A 15,709-nucleotide genomic window follows, 5' to 3' on the forward strand; every position below is an offset into this window, starting at 1 on the left:
GTCCTCTCATTTCTTAGAAGTTTCCACTCAATTCCAGGCATCCTGGAGGCCCAAATGTCAATACTTATTTCTTTAATCCAGTAAGTTTGCACTTTCTTTATGAGCTGTATCCTGTGCAAACTGGAAAGTGCTCTCAGAGGATAAGCTGGATAAATGTAGGTTCATTTTGTTTGTTTCCCTTCTTCCAGCGATTGAATTCTTTCCAGTTCCTTTCTGGTTTTTGTTGTTTTCCAATGCCTTCAACAGTTGTTTATTTTTCATTTATTCCGTTCCAAATAAATGTGTTATTAGTAGGAGGCTTCATCTGCTATAAACTGTTCCACTGTTACCAATTATAATTCCCCATATTGGATTTCTTACAATTCCTCAAACACACAACTTTTTTCTGACCTGTGGGACTCCACATATGCTATTCCTTTACTTGAAGCACAATCCCCCTTGCTCTTTGGCTAACTTATTTCTGATTACCCTTCATGCATGAGTTTAAACATCAGTTGCTCAACAAAGTCGTTTCTTTCCATTTCTAACTCACCTAAGTTGGTCCATCTGCTATAATTCCCATAGTACACTAGATCATTTGTGGTCTAAGACTCATCCTGTTTACAGTTATTTGTTTAATACTTCCTTCCTTCTTAGAGTATACACTGCATGAAACCAAAACCATACCCTATACTGTGCCTCACTGATTAGTAAGTACTCCGTAAAAATTTGTATCTTTTTACAATACTGAGGTGTAAAATGTTTTGATTACCTTTTCACAAATACTGAGAATGTGGTTTATTAAGGTCAATCATAAGAGAATCGGTCAGAATACAGACACATGTACTGGGGTGTCCAATATTTATAACATAATTTCTTTTTGTCCACTTTACCAACATTGCCTATGTGTTCAAACAGTCACAGCTTTTTGTTTTTATTATTTTTAAAAAATTTTTAATGTTTACTTATTTTTGAGAGAGAGTGTGCACGGAGGAGGAGCAGAGAGGGAGGGAGACACAGAATCCAAAGCAGGCTCTAAGCTCTGAGCTGTCAGCAAAGAAAGAGCCTAACATAGGGCTCAAACTCACAAACCACAAGATCGTGACCTGAGCCAAAGTCAGATGCTTAACCAGTTGAGCCACCCAGGCACCCCTGACAACAGCACCTTTTTAAAGGGTTTTCAGTGACAATAGCACAAAGCAAATGTTACAAAACTAAATCCAGATAAGTCTTCTGGCAACTTTTACATCATCACCAAGAAATCCACCTGATAACATTAGTGATTTGTCACTAATGTTATCATCTTTAAGACTATTTTACAGCTTTAAAAAATTCTAAGTATAAATATGACCATATTTTTTTCCACTGTCCAGAGTTCTTTTCTTCTCTGTAGCTGAGACACACAGAAATGAGTTATGCATCTAGGGAGTTGGAGTAACTCCTTCTAGACAAAAGGGTGACATTGCAATTGGCACGATTACATACAGTGAGTCTTTTCTTTAGAAACTCAAACACGTTTAACAAATCAGAGTTTGCATATCCTGAAAGGGTACTGGGTACTCCACTAATTTCAATGAGAAGCCAGGGTCTAGCAAAGGGCATGGCAAATCGTTGTTAAACAAACGTTTATTTCATGAGTCAATGAAAATGGCCACGGCAAAAATTGAAAACAAAGGCAATTATACTAAACAAAGTTTATTGATTAACTCATAAACATGACAGTTAAAAATAAAAACACGTATAAACCATATGATTGACTTTAGTTAATAAAACGAGGCTCTCCCTGGGTGAGATCTCCGGCTAACCAGCACAGCTCTTACAGCGTTGAAGGCCATTCTCGTTGCAAGCAGTGCACTTCAAAGCTTTGAAAGAGTCTGTAAAGCAGTTTCGAAACACTGACATCTTGCTCCCATGGCACACGGAGCACGGAAGAAAGCCAAAGCCTCCACAGGAGGGACACTCCTGTGGATGCTGCACTCTCTGTAGAGGGCGGCAGGGGGACAAGAGAGGACAGAAAAGGCGTTAGCATGAACAACTCAACCAGCCTTCCTGTCTGCCTGCATTGTGGATGGTCGTAAAACAATGCTGGCTGTGGACTTGAAATCACCTACCATGTATGCAGAGACCCAGGGGGAAAGCTAGCTGAAGTTTTCTTTAATACCCCGTTGATGGCCATCAATAGCATAACCTTGTTTTGTGAAGACTAGTACATTTTAGGTTAAAGGGTCCAGATCTCAGGAGATCTATCACACGAAAACACGTATTTACAAACCAAACAATTCAGGAAATGGTTATTTTCATTAGAGGGAAGTACTGTAACTTTCCCTTGAGTACCTCCTAACGGTTTAATATCTTTGTTTATAGAACAGTTATCACTAATAGTGAGTCTGGAAAATCAAAACACTAAAAGCTGAGTGTGAAAGAGCCACTATCAACTGAAGATTTATCGTTACATTGCACATTTGAATAATGCTTTGTTTTTTTAAAAGCACTTTCAAATGCATTATTGTATAGAATCGTCCCTCATGCCATCCTTTACACATACAGACACCTTCGACTGTAAAGCAGATATGCAGGCATCTTTATCCTTATTTTATATTTAAGGAAATAGGCATAGAAATCTTAAGGTATTTATCCAACTCCATAAAACGCCCCACAATGGCTATCTGCCTTTCTACCTCAAGTAAAGATAAAATACTCTCCTACTAAAATGAAAGTAACCGTGCATTGTATTGAGGATAATATTTTGAAAATTATTCACACACATTTCTATTTCCTTCTTTGAGCACATATCCTTTGCCAGAGTTCACTAGTGGTATCCATCAGCAGTGGGGAGATTAGGAGCCATTACAGAATGAAGACGAGGTGAAAAGTGAATTAATACCAAGCTTCTGACTTGCAAAATAGGAGTTTGCAGCAATATTTGAAAGCTTGGCTTTGTGAAGAGAATAATTGCTAAAATAAAACTGGGAAATGTGAATCAATACACACACACACAGGCAGAAACACACTCAAACGTGGTTTATATACACAGACATACGGCTGTTCGCTGGAGATTCACAACTGCACGTACTAAAGTCTCCAAAGCAGCCAAATGAAAAGGAACCTGATTAACTGGGTTTAACCCACCGTTTCCCCAGCACTTACAGCTATGATAACTCTTTTCCCAGGAAACAACCATAATTCTCTCACAATTAGTACTTTATGGAATGTGCTTCGGGAAATAAACATTAAGGACATGATTGCTTCAAAATTTATGTCCCCACTTTTCAGATATGCACTTTTTGTGTATAGCAAAGTTCACCTGCAATTATAGTTTGACTTAGCTATTATGTCAAGATGGCAAAATCCACATAATACCTCATTTTTAGCGGCACAGAATTACTTGATGGAAAGTAGTGGTTGGCAAACCGGATGACACAAAGAGGGAACTTTATCAAGACTACAGGTTCAAAACTCTTCCAAAAAGTTAGATTGAGTGTGTGTAGCAATTAGTTACTTTGTAGGCGTGTTTTTGTCATTTCTTTGTGCAAGTATTGACCAAAACATGGTATAGTGAATTTACAATTTTACATAATATTAAAATGTCTTTAGAAAATAAATTGAATAAAACCAAACCCAGTGGTGGAAAAAGAGGGTAGTTTAAAAGCAAATTATAAGGAAAAAAAATGTAATAAAAGCAAATTATAATATAATTAGTAAATAATGGTGTTCTTATCAAATTTAAAAACTATGATAAAATAGATACATTCTTGACATTCACGAGAGCTGTGCCAGAGGTTTATATTAAAAATACATAATGACTTGTGGGTCACCTGGGTGGTTCAGTCAGTTAGGCATCCAACTCTTGATTTCAGCTCAGGTCATACCCTCATGGTTGTGAGATCAAGCCCCGTGTCAGGCTCTATGCTGGGTATAAAGCCTGCTTAAGATTCTCTCTCTCCTTCTCTCTCTGCCCCTCCCTCCCATTTATGTACACAGGTGCTCTTACTCTTTCTCAAAAAAATTATATACACACACACACACACACACACACACACACATACAATGACCTACTGATCAGAACAGATATTGGGCTGGCCTAGGTCCTGGAGAAAGGACCTTTAGGGCCCCTGACTCTGGGACTTCACCCATTAGTGCTAGATTATAACTAGATCTGGGTTTCAAGTAGAATAGTATCATCAAATTTTGCAATTAAAAATACAAGATGCCTGGTTAATTTGAATTTCAGAGAGACTACAAATAAATTTTCGTATAGGTATGTCCCCAACATTGCATGAGACATACAAAAACTAAAAATTATTTCTCATTTATCTGAGAATTAGATGTAAGTGGGCAGTCCGTATTTAGTATGGCATCCCTCATAGAGAAGTTGCTGACAGGAAAGGTATGAAATGCTCAGTTGTCTTGGGAAAGCAGCTGATGTCTTGGAGCACAGGGTTGGAAAGATTCTGAAGGCATTTCCATTCTCAGTAAAAATTAGCTGCTTCAGCCATAAACTGAGGAGAGGAAAAGAATGGCATACATCTTATATAGCGTCTATACCCAACTCTCACACGTGCCTGATTTCACAAACGAAGAAACAAAAACTCTTAATGACTATAACAAATGTTTAGGTCACAGGGGAATTAGAAAATTGGAACTTGAAGAACTTTCTTCAAGAGCAAATCCCTTTGGGTGAGTACCTAGCAGTGCAATTGCGGGATCATAGGGTAGTTCTATTTTTAAGTTTTTGAGGAACCTCCATACTGTTTTCCAAAGTGGCTGCACTAGTTTGCATTCCCACCTACTAGATATTTACCCAAAGAAAAGAAAAATACTAATTCAAAGGGGTACAGGCACCCCAGTGTTTATGGCAGCATTATCTACAATAACCAAACTATAGAAACAGCCCAAGTGTCCTTCAACTGATGAATGGATAAAGATGTGGTAAATATACATACAGTGGACTATTACTCAGCCATCAAAAAGAATGAAATCTTGTCATTTGCAATGACATGGGTGGAGCTAGAGGGTATTAGGTTAAGCAAAATAAGTCAGTCAGAGAAAGAAAAATGCCACATGATTTCACTCATATGTGGAATTTAAGAAATAAAACAATTGAGCAAAGGGGAAAAAAAAGAAGAGGGAGGCAAACCAAGAAACAGACTCTTAATAGTAGAGAACAAACTGATGATTACTAGAGGGGAGGTTGGGTGAGGGGAAGGCTTAAACAGGTGATGGGGATTAAGGAGAGCACTCCTTGTGAGGAGCACCGGCTGTTGTTATGGAAGTGTTGAATCACTATATTGTACACATGAAACTTATACTACACTGTATGCTAACTGGAATTCAAATAAAAACTTTTAACAATAGAGCAAATCTCATGGTCTATCCTCTTTAGTAGTAGTTTTTCACCTTTATTTACATCCATAATTGTCTCAAATAACATATTACATGGGATCCTCAAACATAAAAGAGTTGAATGATAAATGCTGTGACCGAGGCAGAAGTGGGGGTGGCTCTGAGCGGGTCTTGAGCTCTCACTGCTCCATTAGCCTCCAGGTATCTCATTCCCGATACACCATCCAGTACAATCTACTCCATTTGTGCTTCTAATAAAAATAAATAATTCAGTCATCCCTAGCTATCTCCTTCAGAGAGCACTTTTGTTATAATGTTATAGTTTTGTTAGTCTGCGGTTCCAATTTAAAGAGTTCCAACAACAAGAAAAAAACTGGCTTGTATTAAATGTATCAGATGCAGGTAAGTAGATGGTTGTGCCCCCAGTACAGGTGTTAAAGGGGCTAGAAAATTGCCCCAAACATGGACAACATTCTAGGAAGGAGGAAGGAGGAACTGAGGTTAACAACAGTCATCATTAAAAGCAACAAAACAGACTTCCACTTTCAATGAAGAAGTCCACTGCAGAAACACTGAATTTCAAGCAACTAGCTCTTTAGTGCCCAGTTGCCCAGCAAAGTGAGAAACCATGCAGCCCTGGGTGAGAACAGCACACAGAGCACTGAGTTCACAGAATGGCCCTCCTTTGAATAGTGGTTTGGGTGGAAGCACGTCCCTTTGGGGTGGAATTCAAGAAAAAAAAAAAGGAGTGAGAAATCATCCTCTCTTTTTACCTCTTTCTGTTCTTATACACTTGGTGAGAGACTTTAAAAAAAGACTCAGAGGGTGAGACACTTTCATTTATTCATTCATTCCACAAATATTGAGTGTCTACTTGCCAGGCACTGTGGAAAGCACTGGGGATAAAGCAGTGAGGCCAGACACATCCCTGTTCACTTCATAGTAGCCCTCAGCCCTACCCTTAGCTTTGAATGGGTCCACGCCATACTGTGGTCATCGGAATTAAAACACACAAGAACTCCAGAGTCTCTCACAAAGGATCGACAGGATGAGGACGAAAGGGTAGAGCTCATGAATGATGGTCAAATGGATTTCCTTTGTAGCACAAACTCAAATTCAGAAATATAAAGAGATTTTCCTATTATCTAAAATAGAAGGAGGATGCTAATATCAAGGGCTTTCAGTATCTTCCTGGAGATTAGGAAATGGATGCACTTATTATTTTTAACCTCAGATTTACCTATTCCTGTTCTAGTAGAACTTGAAAGTCTCTTAAGTATTCCACTAAAGAGGAAGTAATTTACCTGATTTTCTGTAACCATAAATCTCGTCATCCAGATTGTCTATGAAGCAAATTTATCCATATAACAAATTGTCAAAGAGGGCACACTTTGCATATAATCATCTCTGGATGATTTACTTCTGTCTATGTATTTTGTTTTAAACTACATTCAACAATTTAATTCAGAAAATGCTTGTTAAGTGCCTGCTAAACACCTCTGTCTGATCAAGCTGCTAATAAACACAATCTTTCCTGATGATCAGAGTTTCCAGCGTCCGTAATTTGCAGCCTTGAGAAAGAAGCCCCTGAACTAACTGTCAACACAGAGGAAAGTTGTGGCTTATAATCTTAAATTCATTAGCCTAAATATAGGAGTCTGATTTTTGAACCCAGTGTGCTGGACTGCCATAAGCCTACTTAAAAAGATGTTCAGATTTGAGAGAGAGGCAGACAGAGTACATTGCCTGATTTCCCAGGTGAGTCAGTGGTCTCTGATGCTTCTATGAATATGCCGTGGGCCCCCCCCCCCCCCCCCCCCCCCCCCCGGCACTGGGAGGGTCATCATCCAGAACTGTGCTTCTCCAGGGAGGGTTAAGACAGTGTCTGATAGCACCAACGTCCTGCAAAAATAGCCTGTGCCATCCTAGCATCCTCCGTGTGTAGCTGAAAACCTTGTGTTCTTCGCGAACAATGAATAAGTAATCACCAGCCCTCAGGGGAGAGTCAGATTTTACAAGAAAAAAAGGACACGAAATGGGCATATGTTGGCAATCTCATTAGAAATGACAAGAATGTTTGTTCATAACTTTAAAAAAAAATAGCAAGGCAAGAGCTTACTTGGAGCTTCTCTACCATCTGCAATCTTTAATTCAGTATCTGCCATAACCAGGTGTTTGCTAATACATCTCAAGGCTCCCCGGGCTTCCTCTGTGTGAACACCAGCAGGATCAGCTATCCATCATGGTTATTGTTTTAGGGGAATCGTAGACACTTCTTTGCTTCTAATCTCCAGCTTGTTTATTAATATAAATAAATAAATAAATAAGTAAATAAATAAATAAATATTACTAAAATGGTGTTTTCATTTCGTCCTTTGACTCAAGCATTATCCTACATAAAATAATTATTTTTCTCTTCCTTTTCATCAGCTCACTGCTTTGCCTTTTCAAAAAAGGAACCTTGGATGAAAGAGGATTCATTCATCTTTTCACTTAACAAATATTTATTGTCTGTTATTTGTCAATCCCTGTTCTAGGCACTAAAGGTACAGAATAGAACAAAAGAGACAAGGATCTTGTGTCCACATGGAGCTCATACTATATTAGCTCACACTATATATTAGGAGCTCACACTATATATATTAGGAGCTCACACTATATACCCTGCAAATTCTGTCTCAGGAACAGAATCCTCCCAGGTGCACCTAGCTCCACTGAACCCAAGTATCCACACTAGCTATTGTTATATTTCACTTGCTTCTGCTGGCTTTAGCCATATCCTCATGTTTAAATCCACTGACAATTTTCATCAATGAATCAGGCCCACTTGACTTCCCAGAGCAATGTTCACTTGGGCTGGATGTATGCTAAGATGCTTCGACTTGGAAATTTGAAATTATTTGTTGACTCCATTTCTGATGGCCCAACCATAACTGCAACCTCTCTTTCTTCACCATCATTTGGAATAACTGTTAAAAACTGGGACTTGAATTATGAGGACCAGGATAGTCATCATCTACCATGTAGTACGAACTAACAGCAAACTAGAACTTGGCAAGATCTGTCTGGTTTCTCTCTAAAGTTATCACCAATTTACCCATCTTTCAGGATGGCTTCCCCTCTAGTTTCGGAGTCCAGTGTTAAAACCTCGTCTGTTCCCTGGACCTCATACTCTGTCTACCTCACAGCAAACTTCTCACTTGAGCTTTGGGTCCTACCACATATGGTCAGATTTCCCAGACAACTACATGCCACTTAATTTGAGAGTCATGGAAGCATAGATTCATGCTTACGACCATGGGTTTTTAAGTCAGGGTGATTATAATTATGAACCAAACACTGTCTGTAAGGTCTTCAGAAAGTGATTTAATCTCTGTGCCTCCATTCCCTGGTTAGTAAAAAGGGGATAATAATAGAAACTGACCTGCAGAGTTGTTGTGACATTTCAATGACTTAATACATACAAAACATCAAGAATGTTACTTGCTACATAGTAAAGACTCCAATGTTTCCAACCTCATGAATATTTAACTCCTACTCCACTGCCAAAAGTCAACTTGAAGAATGGGATGGGTTTAGACTGGAATTTTGCATCCCTTATCCACTTTTCCTGGCTCTTCCAACTGCCTCTCTTGAGGGTCAATATCTTTACCTAGGCTAGTGTGCCTTAAGCCCTAGCTCCTCTCACAGGCAAATTAGGGCTTTCTCTGGATGGCTACAATTTCTCTACCAGTTTTGTTACATGGGAAAAGCAGCCCAACAGAGTTATAACACCTTACAGCTCCTACAACAGCAGAAGTCAGTACCATACAATTCTTTTCAACATCATGAATAGTCTTAAATGTCTGCACCTTATTTATGCCATCTGTAGAATGGTGACAGATTTGATGAAGAGAACAAAATCTTCTTTCCAAAATTCTTTGAGCTGAGAGACAGAGGTTATGTTATATAGCATGATGGTGTTCACCAAGTTGCAGAATTAAGGGATTGTAGACTCAAAAAATAAAAGTCCATGAAGAGCTAAGCCGATCATCAATCTTTAAAAAGAGTAATGAGAGAGATTTACCCTATATGACTCTAAAAGATGCTGTTAAGCCACAGAAATAAAAACAGGATGATATTGCTACAATAAGGCTGGCAAAGGAACTCAGTAGAGAGTCAAACCAAGACCCAAGTACACATGGGGATTTATTATGATATAAAATTGGCACAACAGAGCAATAAAAAAAATAGTAGATTATTTAGTAGCTGGTTTGGGGAAGCTATCTCATCATAAATAAGAAAATGCAAGTGCATTCTGTATGAAGTAAAGACCTAGGTATGAAAAATTATAAAGTTAATTGAAGGGAATGCAGGATAATATCTATGTAACGTTAAGATAAAAGACTACTTCGTTATGAGGAAGCATGATCAATTTGATTATATCAGAGGATTTCTGTTGGGTGACGGACATCATGAAAGAAACTGAAAAAAGGAAAGGAAACATTGACAATGACTAAAACAAAGAAAAAATATATTTAGAATGTAGAAGATTCTTCCAAAACTCAACCAAGGAAAAAAAAAGACAATTCCAAGACTTTTACAGGGAAGGTATAAGAATACACAGTTTACACAAGAAATTTAAAATGTTTTTAATGTTTATTTATATGAGAGAAAGAGAGAGAGAGAGAGAGAGAGAGAGAGAGAGCAAGGTGGGGGAGGGGCAGAGAGAGGGAGACAGAATCTGAAGTAGGCTCCAGGCTCTGAGCTGTCAATATGGACCCCAACATGGCGCTGGAACTCATGAATTGGGAGATCATGACCTGAGCTGAAGTCAGACGCTTAACTGACTGAACCACCCAGGTGCCCCAAGAAATTTAAAATTTAACAAGCATACAATGGGACACTCAAACTCAGTGGTAATCAGAAAAATGTAAATTAAAACAATAAGGCAATATATCTTCACACCTACTACCTTAGCAAAAACTAGAAAACAGTAAATTAGAGAACAATGTAAAATATTGTCAAGAATCGTTGGGGGGGAAGAATGTGGGAACACCTAAAAACGTCTTTCCCTACAACAGGGAGTATTTGAAAGGTACAACCAGTCCAGAGAGCCATCTACTTGGAAAATTAAGTGTATGCTTAAGCAATTTCTACTCCCAGAGAAATCCATAAGGAACATGTTCAAGGTTGTTCCTGGAAGCAGTGTTTGAGGAGGGTACTGAATGACATCTGGGTATCCATCAATGGAAAAGCAGGTAGATAAAAAATAGTGGGTAGGCACCACAGAGCTGCACTGTCCAAAACAGGAGCCACTAGCCACATTTGGCTATTTAAATTTAATTTTAAATCAAATAAAGTTAAATAAAATTGAAATTTCAGTTTCTCAGTCACACTAGCCATATTACTTGCTATAACAGTGACTATAAAGTGCTCGATAGCCACATACAGCCCATGGTTACCACTTTGGACAATACAGATATGTTTCCATCATGGAGTAGTTAGAAGAAATGTATTAAATGTTCACATAGCAATATACATGGTCCTTAAAAACAGTGCCTAGTAAAGACAATTTGCAACAATATAAAAAATATTTTATTTGTGTAAAATATTACACAACAAAAATGCAATGCTATATTACATAACAGCATGACATAAATTTAAAATGCAGAAAACAATAATGCACATTAACCACATTAAATCATTTAAATAAAAGACATGCATTAACCTAAACTCATGGTTTCAGGGGGTTGGAGTCGAGTATAGGGACAAAAAGAAAGAAATAAGTCCTTTCACACAGATTTTCAAGCTGAGAGGAGTTGCTGACTATATAGTCCATGCCCTCACTGTGTTTGTCCTTCTGGAAGAAATCACAATATTGGGGCGCCTGGGTGGCTCAGTCGGTTGAGTGTCCGACTTCAGCTCAGGTCATGATCTCACGGTTCGTGAGTTCGAGCCCTGCGTCGGGCTCTGTGCTGACAGCTCGGAGCCTGGAGCCTGCTTCGGATTCTGTGTCTCCCTCTCTCTTCCCCGCTCATGCTCTATCTCTCAAAAATGAATAAACGTTAAAAAAAATTAAAAAAAAAGAAATCACAATAGGAATGAAACATGATTCCTAAAACCAAGGAGTCCTTGGTTCATTTGGGACACCCATCAAATACACAAGGAAAGGTGATACACAAGTCAAAGGATTGTGGTAAGCACCCAACAGAAAGAGGGTTATAAAAATTCCAAGGTGCAAGAGACCAGGAATGATCTGGGGAAGAAAGGATACTGTAAGATGGGCCTTGAAGATGGTGTAAGTAAATGAAGACCTGTAATAAGAGCATTCTAGGCAGACAAAACAGCTTGCACAAAGGAATGGTAGGAAGAAGCCACAGAGAGTTGTCTCTTGCAACTAAAGAACAAAAAGTGGTAGAGAATCAGAGGTGAGGTCAGTGGAGGAGACTAGACCAAGAAGAGCTGGCAGGGCTTATAGATACTGGGTGCCCATATTGCCTAATTCACCTGGGAATGTCCTGGTTCATGTGTGCTGTCCCAGAGAAATCGTTAACACACCCTCTTTACTCTCAAAGTGTCCCAGTTTGGGCCAGAAAAGATATGACTTTCCTACCTATGGAGAGAAACAGGCTGATAATATAGTTTAGCAGAGGACTTTCTGGTTCCATATTGATTTGATACATTACATATTTGAACATGCGTTTCTCTGATGCTACGATTGTAAGTATTGGAACAAAATTAAAGTGTGCACTTTAGGAGAAATAATTTTTCTGAAATCTTTAAACATGATAAGCTTGTCCATGGGAAAGATAATTTAAATGAAAAATTGTAAACGTGCTTCAAGACAATTGCCTGATTCTGAAACACCTCATCAACAGCTCTATTACAGAGAATTAGGCTCTAATAAAGCTGACTGGGATTCTCACCTAATACTATGAGGTAGGGAGAAGCTAACACTAAAGTCACTCTAGCTGGAGCAAACCTAATGGCAGGTGATACCAAATGAAAACTGCCACACGTATCCCATTACATATTTGTAAGAACATGGGGAGAAAAATTCAATTAGGAAAACTCAATTACAATCAGAATGTGTTTTAACATTTTGATTACTAAAAATAAGTTGCTAAAAGCACAATTACCTCAATTTTGGTTAAGAGGTCTTGCAGTTCTCCTGATTCATTCATTGACAAAATTTTCTCAGCACCCTATTAACAAGAAAGGGTGGGGTGGGGGAAGAAAATCCATTTTGTTAGTATTGGAGAAAACAAAGTTCTAGCCAGGAGAGCTTAACCCACAAGATATTGAACACCATTCTTCCCTCGTAAGTAAACTTACAACCAGGAGGCCAAAGAAGGGAGGAAATTTCTTTTTTCCTCCATATATTCTCCCATTTAGTAAGGCTTAGTGGGAGCAAGAGGACGACTGCCAGCAGAAGGTGAGAGCTGGGAATCCCACAAATGTCAGATTATGTCCAGATATGGAAGGTTCCAGCACACCCTTCAGAGTTGTTCAGAGAGCCTGAAGGCAGCTCTGCCATCTGGGAAAGGAAACCATTGAGCAAACTCCCAGCCTGGGCTGTCTCCACCCTATTCCCAGTGGTGTAGACATGACCCTTCCTTCACGTGTAGAGATAGCGGCAGCTAATAATACTAATAAAATTAATAACCACTGACACCAATTAAGCACACATTATGAGCTGGGCACCCAACATCATCTAATTTGAAGTGGTAGGCTCTATTAATAGCACAAAGTGAGCCTCAGTGAGATTAAATAACAATGCCAAGGCCACCCCGAAAGGAAGCAGCATGGGAATCTGAACACAGGCAGGGAACTCACTCCAGAGCCATTGTTTTTAACTTCTAAACCTTTACTATGAAAATGAGAATGGGGGCAATGTATGCACTTTCCAAACAAATCATAGTGTTTCTTCTAACTACCTGATTTTCCTTCCCTTTCCAGCCTCTTCTTACATTCTCCTGCTCGATTTTCCTTTCCTTGATAAGGAAGGAAATTATTTCTGATCAAAGGCAGAGCCCATGTGTGCCTTGTTCACAACATCTCCCTGGCACGGAATAACAGTTGTTGGCACAGAATAGGTGTTGAGTCAGTTTTTGATTGATCAACAAAACGGGGAGAAATAGCACCACACAATAAATACTTCTTGGGTTCCTATTTGTGCTGGACAGGATGGAAAACAAAAACTCACTTAAGATATTTAAAATGTCCTGGTTCATAAGGAGGCCACTATAGACTTTTATGTAAACATGCAACAAAGTAAACCACAATGCAGAATGGGAAATAGGTGTTGGAACCAGGCTCTGGGGCCACAGCAGGCTCTGGCCAGAGAGGGGCTCAGCCATTTGCTCCAGGAAAGATTCCTAGTCTTGGACCTAAAGCTAACTTTCTTGAACAGGAAAGTCATTAAGCCTGACTTTACATCATTGAGTGGAAAAAACAGCAGCCCAGCTAATCTGTTCTAGGGGGTAATCGACTCCAGCCTGTGGAGTATTCTTGGCAACAGACTCTAGAGCTAAGGGGCAAAGGGATAAACAGGTTTATACAAGCTATCATCAACATGCCAATCTGGTGAAAATGAAAGCCGGTCAGTTTCCAAGGTCTGTGGGAGGATACCCATCGCTCACTGGGTCCTGAGTGCTAGCGGGCCAGGCTTTACTACAGAACAGATTACCTCATCCACCACCTTTGTTCATGGCTCAATGGAGTGTGTGACGTCCCTGGCAGGCTTCCAAATAGGGGCTAGCTGTCCCATCTGTCTGGACTACTTGAAAGACCCAGTGTGGGCATAACTTCTGTCTCTCTTGAGTCAGTCTGTCCTGGAAGGATCTAAATGATACTTTACCCTGTCCTTTTTGCCATTATTGTTCTCCAGGAAGGAAATTCATAAGCAATCCCCAGCTGGGCAATTTGATGGAAATCGCTAAGCTACTATAAACAAGAAGAAGCCAGAGGAAGAAGAAGGAAGAGAAGCTCGTATGTGAAAAGCATAATTAAGTGTTGGCCTTCTTCTGTCAGAAGGACCAGAAAGTTTTGTCCACAGTGTAGTTTCTCCACTGATCACTGGAATCACTGCATTTGACCCAGAGAGAAGGCTGTTCCCCATCACAGGAAAAGATTGGAGAATTGCACTGAACCAGGGAAGGAGAGAGTGGAACAAATAGAAAAGGGGATAACTGTGCACACCAGAAAATCATTGGAACTGAAGAAGAAATAAAGTGTGAGTTCAAGCAATTTATGTGGTTTCTCAAAAATGAGCAAGAGACTGTTCTTTCGCAATGACAAGATGAGGAAATGGATATTTTAATGAAACGAAATGAAAACCTAACATTTTAAAAGCATCTTTCCACATTAAAACATCTATTAAAGGAGATAGAGGGAAGATATGCAAGGTGAAAACTGGAATTACTGACAGATGCTAGAACAATCTACCATAGATATGAAACCTTAAAGTCCCCTGAACCTTTTTCATGGCAATTAAAGGAATATGGCAAGAAGGAGAAGGAGGTGGAGGAGGAGGAGGAGGAGGAGGAGGAGGAGGAGAAGAAGAAGGGGAGGAGGAGGAGGAGGAGGAAGAAGAAGAAAAATAAGGAGGGGGCGGGGAGGGGAGAGGGAGGGGTAGGAAGAAAAGAAGTGTCAAATGGGTGATGCAGAAAAGGGCAACTAGGAAATCATAACATGGGGGAAACGGATCTGCTTATTGACGGCAGAGAAGGCTTTCTGAGCTTGGCAGAATTTGATCTGGACCTTGAAGCTTAGGGGAGGTTTCTAAGATGAGGTAGGCAATTTTTGTAGTGATGTATAGGAGTCTTTAGTTCTGGGTTTTATTTTACTTCAGTTTATCTCATAAAATTCATGTCACCGTAATCACCATCAGAAATGTCAACTTGATATATTAAAAAGCACTAGGAATTAACACACAGGGCTACAGAGGATATACGTAACTGTACAAGGCAGGTTATATTCTTTAGTTTGTGGGTGGTTTGGCCAGGAGGACAGAAGAGACATACCTAAAGCAAGACCCAAAGTGATGGAAGCACCAAACAAAACATTAAACTCTAAAATGTAGGAATAACTGGTAATATTTTACTTTTGCTGCATTCTATTTCTTTTAAGAGTCAGCCACGCTAAAATGGGAAAAGCCCCTGGGGACTCTGGTCCACCAACTAAAGCAGCAAGGGAATAGATCATTTTTCTACAATGAAAGAAAATGCACCACATGACCCCAAGCAAAATGAATGCACCAGAGAAGCTATCAGGCATCTGCTTTCCAGCTCTTCTCTCAGCTGTCAGCGTTCCTTAGCCAGTTGTTTAGAATCCGATGCAGAAACCAGGAAAGGCCTTTCTCATTACCCATCAATACATGAAATTTGCCCTGCCTCAGCCAAAC

At 39.5% G+C, this 15,709-nt stretch overlaps 2 protein-coding genes across 2 annotated transcripts in view; one reads left to right on the forward strand and one right to left on the reverse strand.

Annotated features, from left to right (window-relative positions):
• Nucleotides 1–1,642: 1,642 nt before the first annotated feature.
• Nucleotides 1,643–15,709, reverse strand: part of GRXCR1 (glutaredoxin and cysteine rich domain containing 1) — a 132,638-nt gene continuing 118,571 nt past the window's right edge. The window contains exons 3-4 of the mRNA XM_040484802.1: nucleotides 12,444–12,509; nucleotides 1,643–1,959 (exon numbers count right to left, since the gene is read on the reverse strand). Of these exons, the coding sequence (XP_040340736.1) occupies nucleotides 1,780–1,959; nucleotides 12,444–12,509 (246 nt within the window). The 3' untranslated portion in view covers nucleotides 1,643–1,779. The remainder of the gene's footprint in view (nucleotides 1,960–12,443; nucleotides 12,510–15,709) is intronic.
• LOC121036357 (putative tripartite motif-containing protein 61) lies at nucleotides 14,022–14,536 on the forward strand. The gene is given in 3 exon segments (XM_040484778.1): nucleotides 14,022–14,098; nucleotides 14,100–14,351; nucleotides 14,353–14,536. Coding segments are annotated over 3 exon segments (513 nt in total).

The sequence above is a fragment of the Herpailurus yagouaroundi genome, unplaced genomic scaffold (assembly GCF_014898765.1).
Source record: "Herpailurus yagouaroundi ecotype Mexico unplaced genomic scaffold, PumYag 28, whole genome shotgun sequence".
Lineage (NCBI taxonomy): Eukaryota > Metazoa > Chordata > Mammalia > Carnivora > Felidae > Herpailurus > Herpailurus yagouaroundi.